General features: G+C 43.3%; 1 protein-coding gene across 2 annotated transcripts in view; it reads left to right on the forward strand.

The window, feature by feature from the left end:
* Positions 1-25,836, forward strand: part of brinp1 (bone morphogenetic protein/retinoic acid inducible neural-specific 1) — an 86,269-nt gene that overhangs the window by 18,693 nt on the left and 41,740 nt on the right. For both annotated transcript variants that reach the window (XM_031577223.2, XM_012814730.3), the window contains exon 2: positions 4,052-4,319. In XM_031577223.2, coding sequence (XP_031433083.1) covers positions 4,102-4,319 — 218 coding nt within the window. In that variant the 5' untranslated portion in view covers positions 4,052-4,101. The remainder of the gene's footprint in view (positions 1-4,051; positions 4,320-25,836) is intronic.

The following is a 25,836-nucleotide window of genomic DNA, read 5'->3' on the forward strand; positions in this document are numbered from 1 at the left end:
CTGTAGAATAAGAGAATAAAATGGCCATAATCGACATTCTTCCATTTACAGAGATTCATATTTCACTGGGAACTTCGATGATGCTCATTAGAATGGGTACTAATAAGTGTGTGAAGTTATGTATTTCATTTATTTAACGGTTTTGGAACGTTCAACATAATCGGGGGCCCCATTGTTTAATTTACTTGCTATTCTGAGTTGTGGAAACGTCATTATGAATAGGAACGTCCATTCTACTGTGTCTATGCCTATGATTCATACATATTCATGCCCTATGAAATATTAATAGTGTTTGTGAACACTGTTCAATTAAGACTGCGGTGGTCCAGAAATCAGCAGTGCTCCTGACTACTCTGAGAATTAATTCCAAATGTATCTCACATAAGAAGTTAATGGATGACCAGATAACCCGATTAGTCTCATGAGGTAGAAAAAGTGAGTTATGTTATAAAAAATGGACACTACCGCCAAAGCATTTTAATTATGTTCTCAATAATAAAGAAACCCATCTTACCCATATAATTGCGAATTGTAATTGAACTCTTGGTCACACATCAAACGTGGCAGGTACATTCTGAAGTGTCACGCTCCATCACTGCCATGGAACACTAAACCCGATATTGCCTTTGACAGCTATTTACGCTAAAACTATCAGCAAACAAAACCTGTGACCTCCATAAGCAATCTATAGAAGCCAGACAGTGGATTTAAGTTTCATTAGAGACTGTCAGGAGGAGAGCTTTAATAGCCCTTGACTGAGCTCCGATGGTCGTATTACAGCGTGAATGACTACTCGCCTTTCACAAAACTCATTTCAACCTCTGTGAGACAGACCTGTAAATCAGTGCAATGTGTGCTTTACAAAGAGGAAGAGCTTTTTTTCTCTCCTTCAGCTGACTGCGGGTGTTATAACCCCTTGGGTGACTGGTCAGATTGAGTGTGGATATCTGAGTCTTCATAGTGTCGTGATGGAGGGGGAGGATGAGAGGGAAGATTTCTCGCAGGAATGGCGATGATGTCATCTGGGGAGCTGTGTGACCTCACTGACGGCTTTGTGACTGGTGGGGTCACATCAACAACTAGGGAGTGTGAGCAGGGTGGGTGGTGTGTGTGTGTGTGTGTGTGTGTGTGTGTGTGTGTGTGTGTGTGTGTGTGTGTGTGTGTGTGTGTGTGTGTGTGTGTGTGTGTGTGTGTGTGTGTGTGTGTGTGTGTGTGAGTGTTCGGGGGGGGTTGTGGATGGGACTCTAGCTCGGGCTCGACGGAGGTTGTTGAGTGGTGAGCCAAGAATGCTCTGGTCTCTGTGCCAAGGGTTCTGTTCAGGCTTTGATCACCAAGGTTTGAGACAAATATAACCCAACACACTGTCTTCTGTTTGCTTAGGACATCCTTACCCCTCTCATCTTCACAGTGGCCCATGAAGGAGACTCATATAGATTTGCATGTGTTTAATATAAATTATGTTTTACAGCCTCAAAAATTAGGCTATTTTATGTTTTCATCACATACAGTAAATTGATTTTAGGTAATCTCTTTCTTTTGCTATTTTTTTTACAAATCCTCACCTGTGTTTGTGTCATAACAACTGCCTCCGCTCATTTATAGTGCAGAGACCGTTATTGGGCCACGTCGCCTCGAACAATTCCTCCATTAACCTTTTTAATAATACAATATTAATCTGGCCACTAGCCATCTATTAATATTACAGTGACGCATATGCATACATTCATGTGTCTCATGTGTAAATGCTTCGCCTGTCTCACGTGCTGGGGACCGATTGATGAGGGAAAAAAAAGCAAGTTCACACATCTCTTATCCTGCTCTGCTCATGTCCTGATATCCCCCTCCATTTTCCTGCGATGTTGTTGAAGCTTATGCAAAACAATGTATCCATCCTTGGCGCACCTCCCTACATCTTTCGTTTCAATTACGTGATGCATTGTTATGTTCTGACAGCCAGCCTCAAATTAGTCTAAACTAATTATCTTAAAGGAGGCTTCATTAGATCATGCTGCCACAAATTTGTCATTGCCACAGCAGTCTAGGTTAGACCAGCCTGCCACTGAGAAGGGGACACCAATTGGCCTTGAGCTCTTAATTCTCTAACTGATGTAGACAGGCACACTGGTTGAGGGGTAGTCTTCAACTTGTCTGTGTGTCATGGAGGTGGAGGTGGCGATGCTTAATCCAGCTCTACTGGTCTGATGCAATAACAGCGCAGAACAATTCAATCTGCCAGCATTGTGGAGAGTGCACTAAAGGGTAAAACTATTGACAGAAGAGAATTCCATTTGATGTAAGTTGAGGAAACCAGTACATGCATTGCTCAGTGGCCGAGGGAAATACTTCAAATAACGAAGCTTAGATTTTTTTTTGTTTTTCTTTGGACCAGCATGCATTCCACAGAGGGGCTATTGAAATCAAGGAATAATCTTCCCCAGAGAAAATCCAGAAGGAATCTCTTGCTTCCGTTTGTAAGGCTCTGTCATATGGTGCAAGTCGCTAATAAAGCATGAGAAGGGAGACAGAGAGAGGTTTCTGTCTACAGTAGCTCTAATTTAATAGCTCAGCGTAAGGCCGTGTTGCAGCCAGGGGCCAAAGTTCTTAAGCATAATTACTGATGAAAATGGCTGCCTTATCTGAGTCGCGAGACATGAATCCAGGGGCAAGTGGATAATAATGTTCTGTTGGTGACATAGTCGTTTGACTGAGTGTGTTTCGCTCATCCAGTAGGCTGTGTGTGTGTGTGTGTGTGTGTGTGTGTGTGTGTGTGTGTGTGTGTGTGTGTGTGTGTGTGTGTGTGTGTGTGTCTCTGTCTCTGTCTCTGTCTGTGTCTGTGTCTGTGTGTGTGTGTGTGTGTGTGTGTGTGTGTGTGTCTGTCTCTGTCTCTGTCTGTGTCTGTGTCTGTGTCTGTGTCTGTGTCTGTGTGTGTGTGTGTGTGTGTGTGTGTGTGTCTCTGTCTGTGTCTGTGTCTGTGTGCTATTGGTGTTCCTCATTTTTATCGTCTCTCATGTCTCATGTCTCTGGAGCAGAGAAAACTATAGCGTGAGGAAATGTGAATAAGTATGACAACAGGTGCTTATTTAACAGCCGTTTGATGGATATATCAGATGTGTTCTGTTCATTGTTCCTAATGCAGAGGAATACAGTACAAATTCTTAGAAAGACAAAACATTATAAATTGGGCAAGAGGTCCGATTTGATTTTCATGGGCCAACATAAACCACCAACAAACCATCTGGTATCACTGTTGACAACAGGAAACACAAATAAACTATATTTACCAACAAATATGTTCAAAATCTGTTGGATATTTGCAGTTTATGGTAGATTACTGACAGTCTCATAATGGCCCATTAAAGTAATGTGTTACGAAAAATTCTGCATTTTGAATACATGTTTTATCTGGTACTATCTGTTTCCATGTTTTGTTGGACTGACTTGCATAACTTACTTACATAATACTGTGCAAATGTTTATCTTAAATAATTAGAAATACTCGCCTCGTATTATCACTGAAAATGAGACACAGTTCTTATGCTCAACCGACTTCATGTCACAACATATCATGAGGCAGCTTCTTAACCTTGTCTGAGCCTATCACAACTGCAATTAGTGTGCATAAAAAGAAGGCCACTATCGCCCAGCTGTAATAGATTTCCATCTGGGAAAAGGGCAAGTGTCCTCGTTAGAATGGAGACCCACGCCCTGGGTCCGGTGCATAGGCCAGAGGGTTTGAAAAAAAGGTAAATAAGAGGGGAGAACATGACAGGATGCATATTATTTAGAGAAAATAAAACATCTGAAAAAGGAACGTCTGCAGGTTCCAACCTTATTAGGTTACATCAAAGAGATTAGGCTTAGATTCATGGAATGTGTCAGAGTGAAGATTAAAGTAGAACTTCTGATTTTAATGTTTTTCTCTCTTTCTTTTGTCTGTTTCATTCTCTGCTTCCTTCCCATCTCTCTCTCATCTCTCCACCCCTCCTTCTCTCTCTTTCTCTCTCTCTCTCTTCCCCTCTCTCTTTTCCTCTCTCTCTCTCTGCCTCCCTAGGTCTCCACAGAATGGAGCGAGAATGAACAGCGAGCGGCTTCAGGAAAAGCATGAACTGGAGGTTTATTGAGGTCATCTGTTTCCTGTTTATATGGGACCATATAACAGTTCAGTCTTCCCGTACGGACCCATCCGCTACTGAGCAGCATGTCACCAAACAGTTCGATTGGCTCATCTCCGACCGCGGGCCTTTCCACCACTCGCGGAGTTACCTCTCCTTCGTGGAGAGATACCGTCAGGGATTTACGACCCGATATAAAATGTATAGGTGAGTGGCACTTTTGCACATTGCTCTTGGTGATCCGCGTAGCTGAAGTCCCTCTTCCCACGTGTGTCCTCCCTATCCCAATTTCTCTGAAGCCCTCAAAAGCCTTGGCTTGAGGAGGCACGTCTTAGGCGAGGTTGTTTAATACTTTGCCAGCCCGTGTAAAGCTGAACAGAAGCTTATAAAAAGTACTGCCCTCTAAAGTGCCCCCTTTCCCAGCTTATGGGACTGCTTTTAGCTGGAGAGTGACTCTAATATATGTTATTCCTTCTCTATATTGAAGCAGGGACCATTCTGAACGCGCTTGCACTTAGGCATGTGTTGACGACTTGCCTGTAGAAATAACAAACTCTTGCTATTTAATGCAACTCATTTTTCAAAACACAACTCACAGATATTTATAGCTACTATTAAGTGCAATTACACAATCACAAAACTCTTGTTTTACTACTCATTTGTCTTGCCGAAGGCTCAAGTCAAGAATTATTTTTGGCAGAAGTCTGAATTTTACTGTCATATACTTTAGTGCAAATGGCTGGTCCAGGGGGGCAGTTAAGTGTTTGTAGGCTTTTTGTTTGTGCTTGCACAGGGATTGTTTGGCATGTGTATCACCACAAAGCATAAGTCAAACCCTAAAAAGAATAAGATAAAAATAACAAAGTGACAAAGAACACCACAAAAACAAAAGCGGACAGGAAATGTAGCTTTGTAGACTTGCCTGCCCAAACCTCTAACTGGCTTTGCATTGTTTGAAGTATTTGTATTGTACTGAGGAACAATAATGCTTTGAGGGATCTGGAGTAACAATGTGCTCACAATTTGCATTGAATTGGGATACCGCCTTTCACGTAAAATTGAGGTCAGTTAGGGACAATTTGGTGTGAGAGCCGTCCTATACTGCCTGTGATTGTGTGTGGAAGCCTGCTGTGTTTGTCTGGGAGGGGAGACAAAGAATGATACCTCAAAGGTTAATGATCTCTCAAGGCTAAGTCATCAGTGAGGTATGCAATCATTCTCCGATTTCCCAATGAAGCCCCCACCTCCCCTTCTCAATCCCACAATGCAAATGGAAAATTCATAAAGTTGTCAACACATTTCAGTCTGATGAATGTGAGCCAGGTATAAACATATATTGCACTACATAGTATAACACATCATACCTTATTTCACTTGTGTAACGTGGAAATACCTTAACTTGAACAGTATGTGTCATAGTTTCACCATCCAGTTGACAGAGATGTTGAATATTTTGCCATTTGACAGGCATTATGCTCTGCATCTTTCCTGTGTTTTCCCAGTTTTTGAATGTTTAGAACTGCCAGTAGAGAATCCAAATGTTATTCTTCTCCAGATTCTTTCGTTGCCTTGTAAACACGAACAAATAATGAGACGCCTTCCCGCCTTTCACAAGGGCATGCTTTGATTACTTGTCTTGTTTGTCTTCACTTCAGAATCCTGGAGTAGAAAATAGTCTGATACATTGTACATATTTGATTAATATACTTGGGGAGCTGCAGACGAGGGACTTTGACTCTTCTCAGCTCTCTCTTTCTTTTTTCTTGCTTACAGTGTGAATTGCCACAGAATAAAAGCTCTCTGTAGGTTTCCCTTTGTTGCGTGTCAACGGCGGGGTTTTCATGATGTGTAGTCTGACAGGTTGCCAGGCATTCTGGGAACCTGTAGTGTCGATTAGCAGTCCCTGACAAAAGGAGTCCCATCGGTACATATGAAGAGTGTGCAACAGTCAATGCACTATGCCTAGGGGAGGTAATGCAGTTTACATGGGTGATTCATTATACGATGCACTGGTGAGACGTGTAATGTTCCTGTTAGGGATGTGCTACCTGGAGCCGGATGAGGGTTTTGGAGAGGGGAATTCTGTCCGTCTGTCACCTCAAAACAGATGGAGGCATCGAATTCAGCCATCAATGCAAGATATCGCCTTGCTTGTGACAAGACAATTAAATCTCTCGTCGATACAGAGCGGAATACACTGCACTTCTCATTAAAAATTTAATCAGAAAATCTGCCTTCACATCTGTCAGACATATGCACAACTGTCAGAACGAGGAGCCTGACTCATCCGTCAAGTGTCCTGCAGAGGAACGGAAAATTCTGTTTCATTCCTATCATTTTCCCCTTTCGTTTTGCTCCGCAAAGAGAACGATTTTTGCTTCCATGACTTAGCACGAAAGGAGCCATTTCTCAGGGGGAAAGTGTGTTTTTTCCTTCAACTTAACACCAGATGCTGGAACCAATTCATCTCCAAGCAGAGACAGATCCCACTCTGAACCAGCCACTCCGAGGGTTGCCGATACCATCTGTGTTAGAAGCACACAACTGTACACACTGGTGCAATGGTGTCACAGAGGACAGTGGAGGATGCCTTATTGACTTAATATAGGTGTTCTTATTCCTCAGGATAAAATAATAACTTTATGGTAGTGAGTGTTTAACTGTAAGAGTGTTTGTGGTCTCTAGTGTGCTGTGCAGGTTTATTTCTATGGAGCACAAATGTGGCATAGTTCATTTACCATCAGGGAAGCCAAGCCGATCTGTCAGCCTTGATACAGCAAATGTAAAGGGAACACTTTACACCTCTCATTTATTAGCCTTAGTGTCTTTTATGAACATTAAAACATAATTAAAACATAAACAACCTTCACTGGTGAGGATTTCTAACACCAAGAATGTCATCGATTTGAGAATATGAAAACATAGATAACTTATTTCACTGTGAAACGACTGCTACATTCCCAATGTGGCATGTCCCTTAAATTTCCACAGAATCCCATTTCATGGACTGAAGTGAGGTCTCCTTCATTTGCAAAAAATCCAAAGCATGTATCTAAAGCCAAGTCGGGATGACAAGCAAATAAACAAACAAACAACAGCAACAACAACAGTTTCAGATCTCCTGTGGGCATCCTTTGTCTCTCTGATTCAGACACAGTAGCTGTTCAAATACTGTGTTACCATGAGTGATGGCGGATGACAGCTTTCTTCCCCCAGGCTCTTCTAGTGCCCAGAGATTAGCCAGGCAGTTAGCACTGGACAATGCCAGCCACCATCAGCAACCAGCCCAACCTCCAGACTTTAGTAAGCCGCCGGCACGGCCTCTTACAAGAGGCCAGCGGGGTTGATTTCACATTCCCAGGCTCTCCTGGAGGGGATTAGCCGAAAGGTCACCATCAATTTGAAGAGGAAGCACGGCATGTTTATAATTCCTGGCCTAACCGGGTGGGCCTGAAGAATAATGAAATAACTTGCCATTCACACGATGGGCTTTGATAATGTCTGTTCCAGTTTCCAAAGGTGCTTTTAAACTAAATAACATAACAGTTGAGCAACTAAACAACAATTTCAACTATTAGATTTAAACTGATATACGACCAGATTTCTCTCTCTCTTTCTTTCTCTCTCTCTTTTTATTGGAACAGTTGCTTTCTGTGTCCCATTCGGTATCGTCTGAAGGGAGCGTCTGCTTTGTGTGTATAGAAGTCTTTGCAGTGGAGGAGCCTCTCATTGCATAAAGAACATCAAGGGTCTAAAGACCCAACTTGGATGTGGGCGGCCGGAAGGCTACGTAACCTGTGGGGAGACATACACCATGTGTTATGCATACTCTATTAGTCGGATGCACTCCATAGACTATTTGTGCGATGATGTGCTCTTCGTGGTCATTGTTGGAGGGCTCTTGTATCTCAAGCACTTTTTGTAGATGAGAAATCCAATATAAATGCAAATCTTTCTTTTAATGCATTTCTGTGCCCCTGAATGAGTATTGTAGCTCAATCAAAGAGGGACAATGGCAGGTATTATTTATACCTCGTTCATGGAAATGGGCCTCAGTGTATTGATCAAGAGTTCCGTGTTTGGTTGACGACTGATTAAGCGAGTTTGGTTTGTGTAGTAGATAACATTATTAACATCCTATCGGCCCATTGGATGAATGTTGAATTCACAAAGTTGTCAGGCAATTAAAATAGTAAGTGCCTAAAAAGTTCCTTTTGCATATCAAACCATCACTGTCCTTGTATTGTACTGTCCACAGTAAACTGTCCTGAGTCCCTGTATTTTTATGCCACAATTGCAATTCAAAATTCCTTTATAGATAGCTAGCTAGCTACCCAATCTGCATCCCAAATGTGCCCACCAACCCCCCCCCCCCTCCCCCAGACTTGACATTTGATTAGTACGACATGTTTTCCACATACAAAAACATTGCAGAAATTGTTCTCTTCACCAAATGCTTACACGTCAGAATGTTGCAACTGAAAAATGCTGTCATGGTCAAAACATTTTAAAGGCTTGGGCAATAAATAAAAAAAATGCCCTGTAAGACATCATCCAGTATTTCAACAGGTGTCAATTTTCCCAGAAGTCCTTGCTCTCGACTCAACAACTCTTGTCAGGGGAGGCTCAGCACTTTTTGGGCTCCAGCGTCGCGTCTAGAGAGATATTTCATTGAGATTGGAGACAGCTATGGAAGCCCTCAATCTCTTTCCCCTCACAAATCAAACCTGCACAGACATATTTACTCCACAAGGCAATCAAGTGACTCTTCTTCAAGTGAAATTGCAATGGGCAGGAATGCTGCAGCTGGTCTTGAGATTCTTGCAAAATCCCTTTCTGTAGGATTAAAGTCACTCATTTCTGTTGCCTCTCGATGTACCCCTTCGTTTGGGCAATCGTTTCTCTTGATAGCGTCTCCCACAAACTACATAAAATGGAACAAAAATAAAATGCACTTTTTCATATCTCAGTAGGTTGTCAGAATATGACTTGTCATTTATCTTGCCTTGATTGCACCCACTCCGGTATTTTCATGTAAATAGCATCGAGAGTAATTGGATTTTGTTTATACATTACTTAATAAGTATCCGACACCATCTATTCTGCAGGGCGCCAGCATGTTTATAGCGCATGAGCATTTGGCCGACCAGTGTGATTGGATCATTTATCAGCGGGATGAAGCCTGCGCTTGAGTTCTTGTAAAAAAAATGAGTGTTCATTACCAATATGGCCATTTCCATGAATATGGGTAGCATGACCTCTTCCTGGAGCCCATTCATCGTCTCTCTATAGGTGAAGGTCATTAGTGTTGCCACTTTACACAGTTCACCTGCTGGCTCTCATACTGTGGGGGAATGTGAAAATGAAGGATGGCCTAGACACTTCAGGAATGTGAGGAGAAGAGGACGGCACGTGGCCCTGCGGAGGAAACACTTCAGCAGTATCCACCAAAGCGGAGTGCTGTTATGCTGAATATCAGCACAGTTGGAATTGGATTATAGAAACAGGGTGCTGACTGGGCCCCTAAAGATAATCGCAGCCACACAGTAGCATTGGGTGTATCGCTGTCATATAATTGTTATGTAAAGTAGGAACCATAATTTAATATATAAATAAAGATAGAGAATGCTTTAGCCTTAGTTAATACTGTCAGTAAGTTGTCTACATACAGACACAAGAATGGACATGTCACAGGTGTTGTGCTAAATATCTCTTCTCCATTCAAGTTACCTGACTAAAATGAACTGTTACATTGTATAGGCAAAATGTTTAGATGATAAAAAAACTGATAATGAAAGAAAGACATATTATTCATGGTATGACTCTTTTATATGTAGAATAAGGAGAGCAAGATAAAACATAAATGGATATTATATAAACCTCTGCAAGTGTCTATGGAGTTATTAATAACATAATTACATATACTATATTTTTTCTCTTCAGCACTACAGAGGGTAATTACATACGAAGGCATCTCTCAATTCCTGTTGGTGTTAATCGGCGTGCAATTTTAAAACATACTCCTCAATCAGAGGTTAAAGAGAGATTACACAACCACTGCGATACACATGCATACACAAGCACAATTTAACATGATTTGTCTTAACAATTTATGTAAATGAGAAACACAGGTACATTTTTACATCCTCTCATTTGGCTAATTAGCCAGGCTTGTCAGTCTGACAGATTGCACGATCCGGCAGATATCCTTTTGATGTTTCAGTCTTGTAGCATTTTCTGCTGAGCTGGAAGCCTTTGTTCCTTGCCTCCTCCTGCCCGTGCTAAAGGGGACATTTTACTGCGTGCATCCTTACCGTTAATTAGATGCACCACATTTAAAGCTCTTTTTTATTGCCATTGAATAAAAATGAACCACCTGGACGTGGTAAATTTGCTTTTATTTGAACTGTGAGATGTGTGTGTCTGAGGAACCGCTGTCGGAAATGCGATACGCCATTTGGCCGTGGACAGAGGCAGGAGGAGAAAGAGCAAGAGGAGCCCAGCGATCGATGGAGTTTGGAGGAGAAAGGCTGGAGGGGGGGGGAAGAGTGAGAGCGGTCGTATGTTGACTGTGAAAGGCCTGTCTGAAGTGGGTGTCGCGGTGGCTCTTTGTTTTAGCCGCAAGACTAATCTTTTGTCCGAGTCGTTCCGCTGTGCCATGAAAGAGTCTGGCTGATGCGTCCGTAATTAGGTGGAGCAGAGGCCGTCGTTTAGATGCAGTCGGCAGATCTGAGGCAAGGTGAGGGGAATGGCTAATGTGGGGTGTGGGTCTGTGTGTGTGTGTGTTTACAAAGGTGTCTGTGTACATTTGCGCACACACATACACACACATACACACACACACACACACACACACACACACACACACGTACACTCTCCGAAGAGATACACGTCCCATTGGAGCTCCATCAGATGGGAACAGACAGACAGACAGACTTGATGACATAAAGGTCACCATGAAGGTGAGAAATAATCAGGGCCTCTGTGGGCCACACAATGCCTTTTAATGACCTCTCTATCTTTCTCTCCTCTCAGCTTAGAGATTGTGCTTTGCCTGGACATCCCCTGAACACACACACACACACACACACTCACACATACACACACTGCATATGTGGTCACTTAGTGCAGATGGGGTTTTTTATGGTGGTGACATACAGCAAATTTATACCTCTGGGTTGGGGTTTACAGTGAGGCGAATGGCATTACAGGGGATGTTTGTGGCTATTTTACGAGCACAAATATATTAAAGATATTCTCTCGTACGCGCATAGCTGTAATCACCTCAAGGAGGGGCTGGCGAGATGAAATGTGTAAATCAACACAGGGTTGAAGTAGGGGAGGGAGAGGGTGTTGCTTCGTTTCGAACCCGAGATTATCATGCCCCTACCGAGGGATTAGTTATACTGGCAGGAAGAGCTGGTAATGAGTTGGGAGACGGAGCTCAGAGGAGAGTCGGGGTTAAGTACTGGCTAATTCACTGTGTGGGACGGAGACGCTGTCCTCCCCGGAGAGGCACCCACATCACTTGAGGGAAGATGGCGCCTCTGAACACACACTGACTGAGGGACAGAGTGGGCCGTAGATGCAAGCTGAGCTTAGTCAGGCTGAGGGGAGACTTCTTCATGTGTCTCCAAATACACCAGACACATGGTTTGCCAGAGATGTCATAGTTGCAGTTCACTTCACACACAAAAAAACCACAAGATTTGAAAAGTCAGTAAAAACCTGTTTTTTTCAGTACATGGATACTTTTGCTCACTGTTGCGAGCGTTTATCAATGCGTGTATGATTGTACAGTAATTGAACTAAAAATTGTTTAATAAGGACTCTGAGTGAAGAAAAATATAAAACCGAGGCACAGTTGTTGTTTATTTAACCCCTCTGTCATGGAATAGCAAGCATACATCATTATAGCAGTTAACTGACAACGCCTCCACCTTCAGCTGGTCTGCTGCATGCACTCTTGCTGGTGTGTGTTGACACGGTATGAGTCACGCTTACGAGTTTCTGTGTTTTTTTGGTGTATTTTAAGTGTGTTGTTGTGCTCCCTATGCGCTCCTCAATCACAAGTTTTGTGTCCTTGATTTGTCTAATAGCAGTGTAGCGTATGGCAGCACCTCGGGGGGCATTAGAGGCTGTTTGTGTGGCAGAAGTGTTGACATAATGGGTGAGTGTAGCGCCATAAAGCTTAATGCCTGCGAAGGCTCCTGAAAGCGCACTAACGAGGCGCTGCCTGGATGGGAAAAGGATTGCAAGATTTGCTGGCATCCTCCATGAGGAACATCAACACCCTCCCACTCATTCCAGATACTCATCAAAGTTCTCACACACACACACACACACACACACACACACACACACACACACACACACACACACACACACACACACACTTATTATTACTATGCTATCTACATATTGACTAAAACACTTCTGCACAAAGGCGGTAACACAACCCCACCCATGAGTAGTGCAGATCGTGCAACACACCTCAACATGCCTGTAATCTTCTTTTGAATCACCCACCCCCTCCTTTTTCCCACTCCTACATTAAGCAACAGTAAATGAGTTTAGGTGTCTGGCTCATCCGCCCCACCCAGACAACCTCATCCATGCCAGCTTCACTCATGTTACCACACAAACAGCCCTGACAGATAGCCAGCCTGGCGGAGCCTTTCTCACAGTTGTGGCACACCAAGCTGGTGGATCCCGGGCATGAAGTGTTTTGCTGTTATTCTGTATCAGCGTTTCTTTCTTTTCTCTCTGCACTATTTGTGTGTTTAGGTGTTTGTTTGCCATGGGGTTCAGGGCTGGGTAGTGCTGTCAGACTGTGTATAATAAATGAAGATGCTCCAGATTCTCATCAGTGTGTATGTGTGTGTGTGTGTGTGTGTGTGTGTGTGTTTGTGTGTGTGTGTGTGTGTTGTACTGTACTGTCATAGACCTGACTGGGAGCATAGGAAGAGCGTCAGCAGTTCTATATTGATTTGCCTAGACGCAAAAAGATGCAGTGTTGGGCGTCAGCATTGCTAAACAAATAAACAGACAAATTAGCAAACAATGTTTAGCATTGCTTTTAATCTGCATCGTTTAAAGCTGCGTGCTTAGTGCAGCAATTTAGATGGTTAGAGGCCATGAAAGTTGATAGGAGGGGGGGGGGGGTGTGAGTGTGTGGGTGTGTGTATGTGTATGTTTGTGTGTTTTGAGAGGGTGCTAACTGTATCAGGTTATCGTGTTACCTTTCATGCTAAAAGCATCCTGCACCTCTGGAACTAAGTCATGAGATTACAGGTTTTTTTTTTTGTCTGCTATCGCAAACGCATATACACATCATGCATCACAAGGCACAAGAACATAACAGAATTCAGAATCCAAGGACCCTGCTTCTCCGTATTTACACAGCAGTTGTCCCAAGTCCTTATGGGGATCCACTCAAGAAATGAAGGCCCCATCTTAGATTCCCAGGGAGCACATAGACTGTATGAAAAGCCTTTTCTTACTTTAAAGCCTATTCCCAGTGTTAAAGGCCATCCTCACTACACTCTAAGTAAATCCAATGGAAGAGTAAATTGATGGAGGAGAAACTGAATGTTAAAGAAAAATTTGGAAAAGTTCATTTTCTTCTAAGTGTTGAAATGGCTCAGACTGCAAGGAACCACAAATAGGTGTGTCAAAAGCTTTGAACTGAGTCTGTGACGTATATATCATGGCCATGTGGACTTAGGAATGTCCTTATAAACAACACCTGTGCTTGGCAACATACAGTACCTAGAGCTTGGCTTGGTTCATGAATGCTATGTCAAGGTTATACCACTAGTTTCTTTAAACCATTCCATCACATATTGGATTTGTAAGATTATACTGACAAATAATGGAGTCTCACTTTACCATTGCTAATACTAGTATCAGTACTACTAGTATTACTAGACTAACTTTAGTTGTAGGGGTACCGTTAATATTATAGCATACTGAGAATCATTCAATGGGAGTAGACTGCTTTTTAAGGCAGTGAGACGATTCCACCTTTTCCCAAAGTATTTCTGCTCTGATTAACATTGGAGAATGTCAAACTCCTCTGAGGAAAGTCACCTTTTGTGTGTGTGTGTGTGCCTGAGAGAGAGAGAGAGAGAGAGAGAGAGAGAGAGAGAGAGAGAGAGAGAGAGAGAGAGTGTGTGTGTGTGTGTGTGTGAGAGAGTGGGGGGGGGGGGGTGATGCAGAGAGAGAGAGGAGAGCAAAGACTTTTAAACGACCCCATAGTGGTTTTGACCCCAAAACTGGCCAGCCTTCCCCAGTCATGACCCAGGAAAATCCCTGCCCTGTTATGAACCTCTCTCCCTCTTGTGAGCTGAAGTGGAGCACTCGCCTCTCATTCCTCATCTTTCTTCTCGTCTCGTCTCGTCTCGTCTCGTCTCGTCTCTCGTCTCGTCTCTTATCTCTTCCCCTCACCAATCTCCTGTCTTTTCTCCCCTCCTCTACTCCATCTCTCCTTTCATCCTCTCCTCTCTCTCCTCGTCTCCTCTAGTCTTTGCTCCCTCTCTCCTCTCGCCACTGCTTTCCCACCCTCTCCCTCTGTTGCCTTTGCCACGGGGCCTGGTGCAAAGGCAGTATGGGCAGATGGACTCTGCAGGCATCACACACGTCGCATGGTGACACATATTGGAACAGTTGTCACTGTGATCCAGAGAAAGGGAGAGGGAGAGAGTGATGCTAAAGAGAAAAAATACTTAACACTACCGCTTCCGTGGCACACACAAGCATGAGCCGGTCTTCATTGTGTTGTTTACTGTGAACCAGTCTGACTAAATCTGTGAATCATGCATTAGCAGGATAACGATGCATCATAATACATAATCAGTTTATCCATGCATGATTGTATGACTGCAAATGTTTACTATTGATACCTTTATAATGTTATGTAACTTGGTGTATTATTATGTGCAAGGCATGAAAGAGCACATATGACAATCCATTAATATATATTGTATATGATATTTAACTCACATGTATATAACATTTAAACGTTTAAACATTATATACTGAGTCATACTCTACAATATCAACACATTATGAAGTGTTAACATTATAAAATGTTGGGCTGCATAACATTTCATTAGAAGAGTACGTTAAAAGTATGTATTTTAGTCTCTTTCAGCCATGGTTAAAAAAAATTATAATAATAAAAAAACAGGCTGTTCTTGTACAAATAGGCTTTACTGGAACAAAGCAAAGAGGACAATTAGCCTATGTCACCAGATAGCAGATATAATTTCTTGGGGGGAAAAATGCTTCCAAAGAAGATCACCTGGTCTCCATAGCGACCAACATTAGATGTCCTTGCCAGTGTATCGGGGTGTACTGTAATTCTGCGTCTCTGTGCAACGCCATGCAGTCCAAATGATCTTCACATTAGAAACACGGCAAGCGTCATTGTTCTCTCTTCAAACCGAGCCGCAGTATTTTTGGCCCTTATATAACCCTCAATTAAATATTACAGTCTATTTCCCGTTTGTTTTGCATTTTTGAAGATAAGTTGGCAAATGCACTCTTGAAATAATCTTGACTTATTATCTTTGCACTCCGGGGGATTTAAAGGGAGATAGCACAGTAGCTCCTGCAGCTTCTGCGTCTGCTGGAGAGGTATGTGTAAATATAAACTTATCAATATATGCACATCACCTTCAAGCCCTTCCATTTAGAGGAAAAGCCTCGCTCCACTTTGCCCTGATGGCTATAATAGTCCCTGCCATAGGCTCCTCCATTAGCTGTCTGTTCCAGGGATGAATCACAGCGAGCACATTAAAAATAGCGATGCATTTTGTTGTTCTTGGCTTCCGCACCTCGACCTGCAGTTTGAAGGCAGAATCGGCCCACATTCACCTGGCAGAGGACAGAGGACAAAGAAAATAAAACACATTGATTTCCACATAATCTTCATTCTCTCCCTCTCACAAACACTCTCCATCTCTTTCTTCATATCCTCTTTTTCGCTCTCTCTTCTCTGTCTGCTTCTCACCCTCTCTCCCTCCCTTTCTCTCCCTCTCTCTGCCCAGCACAGCACAACAAACAAGCAAAATGAAAAAAAAAAAACCCTAAAAAAACAAAAGATGAGTAGGAAAGGAGCCACTAAGATTTATACTATAATACGTTTAAGGGGGCAGGCAGTTCAGAGGCGTTGAGGAGTTTGATTTTTTGTGTCTGTGTGATTTATGACTTCGCCTCAGATGGTTGCTGATTAAGAAAGCTCAGATTCCGGTTTCTGCCGGTCTGTGGAGGCACGGTGGGGATGGAGAGGAAGAAATAACACCACCAAATAGCAGCCAATCTGCCAAAGCCGGGCCAGATCAGGGCCGGATTTAGGCCACATCTGGCTTGGAGTCCCATGTTATCTGCAGATGAGCTGATGCAGTGATGCTATCAAAAGGTTTGCACGTGACACTGTAGCCCAAGGACACCACTCTGCCTGGGCCTGATTGGTTTATGACAGAGAAGGATGGAAAAAAAAAAAACAACTCCTCCTTCCCTCCCCTAGCATCCAAGTGACATTTTCTCACACCTGTAATTAAATCACTGTAACAGTGCAATTATTATCAAGAGCACTTTGCACACACCAGAGATGAACTGCTGATTGCTGTGTGCATGCCTCTGTCACTGACTCTAGGATATTGAGAGGATATTTAACCAGGAGTCTTTTGGCATTCTACCGTAATCCTCTAGAAAGACGTATACCTATCATTTATAGTGATCTTTTCAACGAATTATCATGTTATTAAGCATCTATTTAGATTCATAAGCCACTTAAAAGAACAAGATTCTACTACCGTAATCCTCTACAATGACGTATACTTAGCGTTTACAGTGATCTTTTCAACGAATTATCATATGTTATTAAGCATCTGTTTAGATTCATAAGCCAAAAACAAGATTCTACTCCTGAGAGTGTGCTTCATGCTGAGAATCAAAGCTTGTCTTGTCATTCTGCTGGAGCTTTTCTGCAATGTTAAGTTGTACATCTCATCAGCAATTTAAACTCAATTACAAACGTTGAGCAGAGCATGTCTTGCCTGTGGTTGATGCATTGAACAGTGCATAGTCATTTGTAGTCATCAGATGTTTTCTGACAGCTTCTGAGAGTGTAATGGGCAATTTATGTACACCTGTAAAAGAGTCCGTCCAGGTTTAATTTTTTTAATTTAAATTTGTTTTATTATTACTCCGAGCTGTTTCATCCTCTCTGTGAATTTTTTTCATGTAGTTTGTGCCAACACTGACTCTCCTCTACTGTCTGCCACATTTCTCACTTTGATTTGACAATACCCTGGGACTGCACAGATGCATCGCAACAGTGCGAAAAACACCCTTCGCTCCCCCAAGCCTTGCTTCAGGGGACTTGATTATTGGATCACAATCTCTCCAAGCCTGGGATCTGCCAGCAGAGTCTACCGAGGGAGGATGACAGAGGGGGGGGGGGGGGGGGGAGAGAGAGAAAGAGACGGAAGGATAGGGAGAGAGAGAGAGGGAAAGCAAACGCCATACTAATATCAGGCCCAAGCATAATAGCCAGAGAATTTGAGATGCTCCTGCAAAACAGATGTTGTTGTTTGGGGCAACTGCAGACAGATATGCATTTGAGTGGGTTGGGGCCACCATGGCCCTTCCCCTTTGTTGAGATGCACAGGGCCACCGGGGGCCAGCTGATTGCTCCAAGCCCTTCAGCGGGGCGGATTACCTGCGCATCCCCTTTTTAATGTCACCACCACTTTTAATGGGAGAGACAAATCTCTCCTGGTGAAATTGCTTTTCAGGCCGTCTGCCTGCTGGTGGAAATGCACTTTGTAGGGCTGCGGGAACGTGATGGGATGCATGCAGAAGCTCTGAGAGTTTGCATCAATGTTATCCCTCATCATCCACTGAAAAAGGTCAAGTGTGGCTTTTTTTTTGCTGGCGGGATTGGGAATGTGAGGTTTCGTGCAGCACCACATTCACCGCCTTGCAGCAGAAAGCTTCATCTCTCCCCCCTTAATGGATGCTCAGTGTTTATCGTCAGCAACATCTTCTGAATACGTGATCTCTGTGCATTCAGATCAAATGCACAGCATTACAAAGAAAATCTTCAAGAGACTTAGCCTCCTTGGGGGGAAATGGGTTGATAATGCAGGGCTTTAAGAACTAGAGATTTATTTGAGCTTTGTTGCATTTGCCTTATCTGTCATAACGGAGCTACAACCCTCTCTTTGGTTTCCCCCCATGTAAACCTCTCCATGTCAATTTTTCCATTTCATTATTTGAGAGGACAGCTGGTGAGAGATCTCTCGATTCACTGGGATTATCGAACTCGTGGACTCCATGCTACATTTTTACACAAGCATACACATATGCATACACACATACATACACACACTCACATACATACACACACACACACACACACACACACACGCACACATACACACACACACACACACATATATACTCCTTAATCTCTCTGTTCTCAGAGATAACTGATTGTAGAATTGCTAATTACCCCCAGACACTGACAAAGACACAGACACACATACACCTCCCCTTACAAACTAGCACTTAGAGATAGTGGGTTTGACCAGCTCTTCTGCTATCCTCATTAGGAAAAGCGTTCCCCGCTGAAATCTGTCCTCAGTCAAACACGGCATGTCTGAGCAGCTATGCCGTTTGATTACTCGTATGTCTGTCTCTGCCAGCTCTGATGTGTGTGTGTGTGTGTGTGTGAGATTGTGTGTTTTTGTGTGAGCGTGTGTGTGTGTGTGTTTTTGTGTGTGTGTGTGCCGTTCTGATGAGAAGTAAACAGGCCAACTGAGCCAGCACAGAAAGCTGGGACGGTGCGAGACGCTTTCTTCAAATGTGGTCACAGGGGATTTAAAGCTTCGTCCCTGCCTTTCCAGGCATCAAACAGACTCCAATGCCTCTCTCTCTCCCTCTCTCTGGTTCACTCCCTCTCTCTGTCTGTCTCCTTCTTTCTCTGTGCATCTCTCTCTCTCTCTCTCTCTCTCTCTCTCTCTCTCTGTCCCCACAAATCATTCCCTGGTGGCATGAAAAGGAAAGGAGAGGAGGAAGAAACATTCGGATGAGGCGTTTGTTTTATTGCGCAGAATATGTTTGCACAAAAAAAGAAAAAAAAACAGCAAAGCAGGTTTCATTCTCATTTCATGAAAGCATAGACTGAGGACTGTTGTTGTGCATCGTTTGTCTGTACATGAGGGCAGGGACCACAGCTCTGTGGAACTTTGAAAGGAGACATTTCCTGTGAGAGTTGGAGGCGGGAGCTGGATAAAGGAGACAGTTTGTTGATGAAGGATTGGCAGGGGAAGAAGAAAGAAACGTGTGTGTGAGTGTATTTTTGACTCCCTGTTGTTTTTGCTCTGTCTTTTTTAATTTGTCCTTCGAGTGCAGTTTTAAACCATCCCATTCCATTTGTAGAGTCGATTAGTTCTTTAGTTGAAATCTCCACTGGCTTAAGCTCTTAACTACCTATTCTCAACAACAACTCACCCGATTTAACACACACACAGACACAGACACAGACACAGACACACACACACACACACACACAGACACACTCCCACACACAGTTCCCTTTAATGCCTTCCTGACGTGATAATCACTCCTGTCCGGCCTGCTCCGACTGGTGCGGTATAGCTATTTGTTAGAGCACGAGTGAGCTCCTCTGAGAGGTCATTAAGTTGCTCTTTGAACTGAGCAAGAGAGCACTGAATCATATCGCCGGCCCCATCTGCCAGCCTGGCTAATCTGAGGAGATGTATTCAAATACATATGGTTTCTGCATACGTCTGTCTGGCTAATGGAGCAGGCCTGGGCAGGAGGAGTGCGGGGGGAACTTAAGGCTGAAGTGATACATAAGAGAGATTTGTTTTTTTGGAGGGGAACCGCTGTAAATCTGATAATCTCCTGCCCGACTCTGTGTCCCGTTACTATCAGGGCCGCAGGTTTTCTGGACTTATCATTCCCTCGGTTGAGACTTTGGTGTCCTGGAACGTTAAATGCTCTCCTTGGGAAAGTGCACTGCCGGGCCGAAGCCGCGGCTGAAGCCCTGTACTAACAAACCACCACAGGGATCTCTAAGGCTTATGTTGTTTTTTTTCTATTCACCTCTCTCTCTCTGACTCTGAAACACTAAGCCATTCTTTAATGTCGGCTCAATATGGCGAGGCTCTTTGGATTCTCTGATTAAACCAGGGCGACATATATATTTTCTCTCTTTTTTCCCGGGTTGAATAATGTCAGGGTTTGTAATGAGACATACATATTTATTTGCTATGGTGCATCAACAATAAGCTCGGGAGAGCTTGAGAGAGTGAAAATGGCCTCCACTGGATATTCAAATGGAATGTGGTTGTGAATTCATCAAGAATATGGAAGCCCTCATATTTGTCCTAGTTCACTGAGATTACAGGGGCTGAAGGCAGAATATTTTCCACAAATGGCAAAACTGGGATGGAAAATCAATCATAATGAACACTGTCCGCGTCTATGCATGCAATGTGGTCATTTAGACTGTGCAGATTATAGATTTCAGATACCAGGGCCCAGCCTAAAATATGTCATTGAATAACGGTCACACTCCAACAGGGGTTTATGGGCTTGCGTGTCGATTCTGTCCGCACTGATCGTTTCTTCCCGGCCCAGTGGCCATACACGCATGTTTGGGTCGTGTGTGGGGAAGCATGAAGATACTAAATCTGCCCGGAATTGCATGAGAAAAACAAAAAGGAAGGGAGGATGGAGGAATATGGGAATTGTAATAGGATGTGGTCATTTCACAGACGAGGGAAAACATGGGGAGGGTGGATGAGGGGCCGAGATGTTTCGCTCACTAGGCCTCGGCTTGACGGACTCCAGGATGGACCTCTGTCGTATCTGAGCCCCATCAGGGCCACAGGCAATGTGTTTTCTAACCTTAAATCTAATTAAAGGCAATCGTCATTAAGGTGTTTCATGCAATACTTAATGGATTTCAAGTGATTACTTAGCCCTCATGTTGTTTTCTGATCAAAAATCATTTTTTTTTATATATTTTTAAAAAAATGTTTCTTTAATGTTGTCAGATGTCACATAATGCATTTATTAGGGTGTTGATATCAATAGGTGTGGATTCCCATCATAAATCACACCTTTCATTTTTGACTGAAAACACAAAGTGTTATTATGTTGTAAAATTACAGATTTTATTATATATTTTTTATGCTTATTATACATTTGCGTTGTCAATTGTAAAATACATTGTGAAATATGTAAAATACCAATCATCCTGAGACATAGATGTGCACAATGTATATTTTTATGTATGTTTAAACATTTCATGGATTTCCCTTTATTTGAAATAAATCATTAAAATGAGGCTTAAAAACTAGAAATTATATATAATAGTTAAACTGTCATGAAGACAATTACTTGCATCTTTAGAAAGGTTTAAATCAAAATAGATCAAAACCAAATGTCTACAAAAAGCATTAATGACATTTATGTCAAGCCGGTCCATTCAACCGGAACCACAACAGAGCATGAGGGTTCAGGGGAAACAGTACATCTGGGACATCTTAAGGGTTATCATTTCACCAAAGGAAACCTTTAAGTAACGCTTAAAGGTTATTTTATGCAACACCCTTAACTTTAAGGAACATTTAAGGGAGAATATGAGGGGAAATTTCACTTCAGGTGTTTTATGCAACTGGGCCACGTTTGTTTCAGAGTCTGACCTTTGGGACATTATTTCAATGGGCAACTGGCAGCGAGCAGAGTCCACCATGCATGAAATAAAGCTATCGTATTGTGTGTGAGCATTGTGCTGACCAGCCCATGTTTGTGCTTAGGATCTTGCTCATGGTATTAAATCAGCAAAATGATTTTTTCAAGTTATTAAATTAGCTTTAGTTCATGTGCGGTGGACTTTGCTGGTTGCCAGTTTCCCGTCAATAAAATTAGGGCCCAGAGAAGCCAATAGCAGTGCCAAAATGTATGATTCAACAAAAACAACACCAGTCACAACAAAATCCATTGCAACAACAAAAACAACAACACCAAGTGAAACCTTAAAAAATTAATTGTGTTTTTATCCGGATAGAATCTGCTTGTGCCCTCTGCAACATAGCATAAAGCCACCGCCTGTAGTGTAGACGTTTGTGTGAGGTTGGATGCGGTCCAAATTCAGGGTTGAACAGTGTTGTGGGGTCGTTTGTGCTGGGGGGAAACCCAGGCGACCTTAATAGCCAGCAGAACACGGCCATTGAAAGGTGTTACACTGTGAGGCGATGCACTATGAGATTGAATCCTGCTGATCGGCGCGCTCTGAATTGGTCCTAAGTAATAGGTCAATGTAATGCCCCTTAGAGCCCTTCACTGCTGAATCACAGTGAGGTGCTGGTGTGGGAGGAACAGGAGGAGGTAGGCCACATTTCCATAGCCTTCTCCGTGGAGAGCTGTGGCCTTCATCATGTCTTTGCTTGTGCCCATCGCTGGCCGATAATGCTTGGTAGGCGAATATGCCAATGCAGTGTGTGTGTGCGTGTGTGTGTGTGTGTGTGTGTGTGTGTGTGCAAGTCCTAACAAAGGTATTGATCCTGCTTCTCCTTGTGTCGTTTGTTGTAATCGTTGCATTTTTTTTCTTTTAAATCAGCAGTATTCACCCCCTCATTGCTTTAACATCGTCTCATATCCAGCACATTGTGGCATATTTATTTACCTCCATTTAGCCTGCATAGACTAGGACTGGGGTAGACACCTGTAATCCTCTGCAGTGGCCAGGGTTTATAAAATATAAAACACACACACACACATACACAAAATCACAAGCACATATTCATTCATACACAAACATACACACATATTTACATAGTACATCCATCCATACAAACATACTATCATACATACGAATGTACATATAAAAATACAAACATGTCTATATACATACATACATACATATATAAATACATACATATGAGGATTTACTTCATTGTTTGAATGAATCCTGTGCAGAAGGCAAGCCTTCATTCAGCACTGAGAGGTGGAAGAGAAGGCTTGATAGAATTCTGGGGTAAGGCAGGGGTTGCCTCTTGACAACAGCACCTTTGTAACCATAATAAATTCCCCTACTGACGAGCAGCCAAGATCTGGGCCTAAATGAGAAAACCAGTGAATGGGTGTGCTTCCCAGCGATGTCTCCAAACGCCACACAGATAAGCTCAAATCTGGCTCTGGCCTATTTTGTTTACAGAACACATTCTTTGAAAAACACTCTCACACATGCAAAGGCAGTATAGTATGTAACAAACACACACACACACACACACACACACACACACACACACACACACACACACACACACACACACACACACATAAAGACAACAAACAAGCAAGCACCTTTGCATAGTTGTGTTGAGTGAATACACTCCTTCGCACAAACACACATACACACACACACACACACACACGCACACCAGAGATTTCACGTGGAGACTTAATATGCCTAATTATCTGGTCCACTTTACCTTGAGATTTGCCTTGAGATTTGTTGATGCAAAACCAGACACAATGCAATTTGCATATATTTGTTCCCATTCCCTTGAAGAGCAGCAATTAGAAAGCACTTAGATACATTTCAAATGGCAGAGAGAGTGAGAATGAACCGTCATGCTACCACTACAGTTACGACAGAGTATGAGAGAGAGAGAGAGAGAGAGAGAGAGAGAGAGAGAGACGGACAACAGAAAAAAACAGGTAGCACACGGGATGATAGAAGCCAGACTACACAATTGAATTAACATTAGCCAGCATTTTCCAAAGGTATGCAGTACCCAGAAATCTTCTTATGTTGCCAGAGGACAAAAACCTGTTGAGGCTGATTTACAGACCTGCCTCCCTTAAGAAGGTGTCAAAATCCAAATTGTTCTGGCACCCAGCACACAGTAAGTGCCGGCCCCGTGCAGGTAGGCTTAATTGTATGTAGATACCCACTGCTCCAAGCTGCCAAGTGACATTTCCATTATTGCACCAACCCCTGGCCTTCCAATTTTAACAATTGTTTTGCAAGTCCCTCCTGCTAAACAGCTTTGTGTGTCCCTGGTGATCCTGAGGCGCGTCTCAGCTGAAATTAAAGGGACAACTGCTCTGCTCAGAGGATTATTTCAGACAATGAATACAAATCAAAGAATTACTCTCCCCGGGATATTAGGATTTCAAATGCTTCTGACCACTGAAGGCATCCTGCTGAGGCCTGGCGGAGTGCTCGCGCACGTGCCTCCTCGCGGGGAGGGGGGGGGGGGGGGGGGGGTGTGGTTGCGAAGTCTGACTGCGCAGGAGACAGTATGCCCAAGTGAAGCGAGAAACCTTGCATTGTGAGCGCCCAGGCGGGAGACTACTGGGCCCGCATAGGAAAAGAAGGGAGAAAAAGAGAGAAAAAAAAACTACCTTCGGATGACAGAGAACTGTGCGTGTAGCTTCCTGATTTGCATTGTAAGGGGCTGAGGTGACGTTAGCGGTTTGAAAAATGAAATCAACCTTCCGTGACTAACACGGAGTGCTGTGTATTCTGCTGAAGGATATCAGTGCAGTGCACTATGGCTTAAAGACCCAAGACTTTATAAATAAACATACATAAACATTCCTCACACAGTCTCTCTCTCAAGCCCCCCGAAGGGAATGAATGCAGCTTAAGCTCAAACAGACACGTTTTTTATTTCCATTATCAGAGATTTGGCAGTTACCGTGTTTCTCTGTGTCGTTAATCTGTGGATCTCTGGTGGTGTGGCGAGGGGAACAGAAGGTCGTCGGGGCCTGACTTGGAACAGACACACGCTGTGGTCACTGCAGGCTCGGGAGGAGCGTCTCTGTCTCGCACGTCTCTGCGTCTCGGACTCCTCCAAACAGCCGCGCTGATTAGCTTAGCCCCTGCAGGTGCGCCGAGACTGAAGTGGTGACAGGTGCCTGTGTGAATCTATCCGTGGTACTGCTCACTTCAGTTTGGTGTGTGTGCGTGTGTGTATATATGTGTGTGGGGGGTGCTGAATGGACAGCTCCTCGGCCCTGATTGGATGCCATGTTGGCTTTACTCTCCATTTGCCTCTACTCTGCTCATTTCACTGGCTTCTTTCCGCGAATACAGAGTCTATTCTTGCGGCATCAGGAGGCTTTATATGATAGAGTGGGTAATCACTTTTCACATAGAACACAGCAAATACATTTTTTGTTATATCTCCATTGGGTTCCAGCAGTCACTCCATTATAGAGAAGGATTGTTCAGAATGATGATTCAAATACAAATGTGATGTAATCTATGCCAACTGGCAGATTAGTGGGCACAAATATGGCCACTGGCACAATATCAGTCAGATGCACATCTCTGTCTCGCAGTACTGCTTTCTCTTTGTCTGTATCTTGCATAGACACACACACACACACACACACAATCTCTCTCTCTCTCTCTCCCTCTTATACACACAAACACACACACTGACAAACACACACACACACACACACACACACACACACACACACACACACACACACACTCAGACACATGTGCACACAAACATATACATACTTAATGCAGACACCATCAGTACATACAGCTCTTGCCGTCAGCTACAGCTGGCAATTGCGCTGATTAGATAACATTGTGGATGCCTTCATTTGGTTTGTAGATTCAGCTTCAGATTTCCTTCCTTCCCTCTCA

This window comes from Clupea harengus, chromosome 12, assembly GCF_900700415.2.
Source record: "Clupea harengus chromosome 12, Ch_v2.0.2, whole genome shotgun sequence".
Taxonomy (NCBI): domain Eukaryota; kingdom Metazoa; phylum Chordata; class Actinopteri; order Clupeiformes; family Clupeidae; genus Clupea; species Clupea harengus.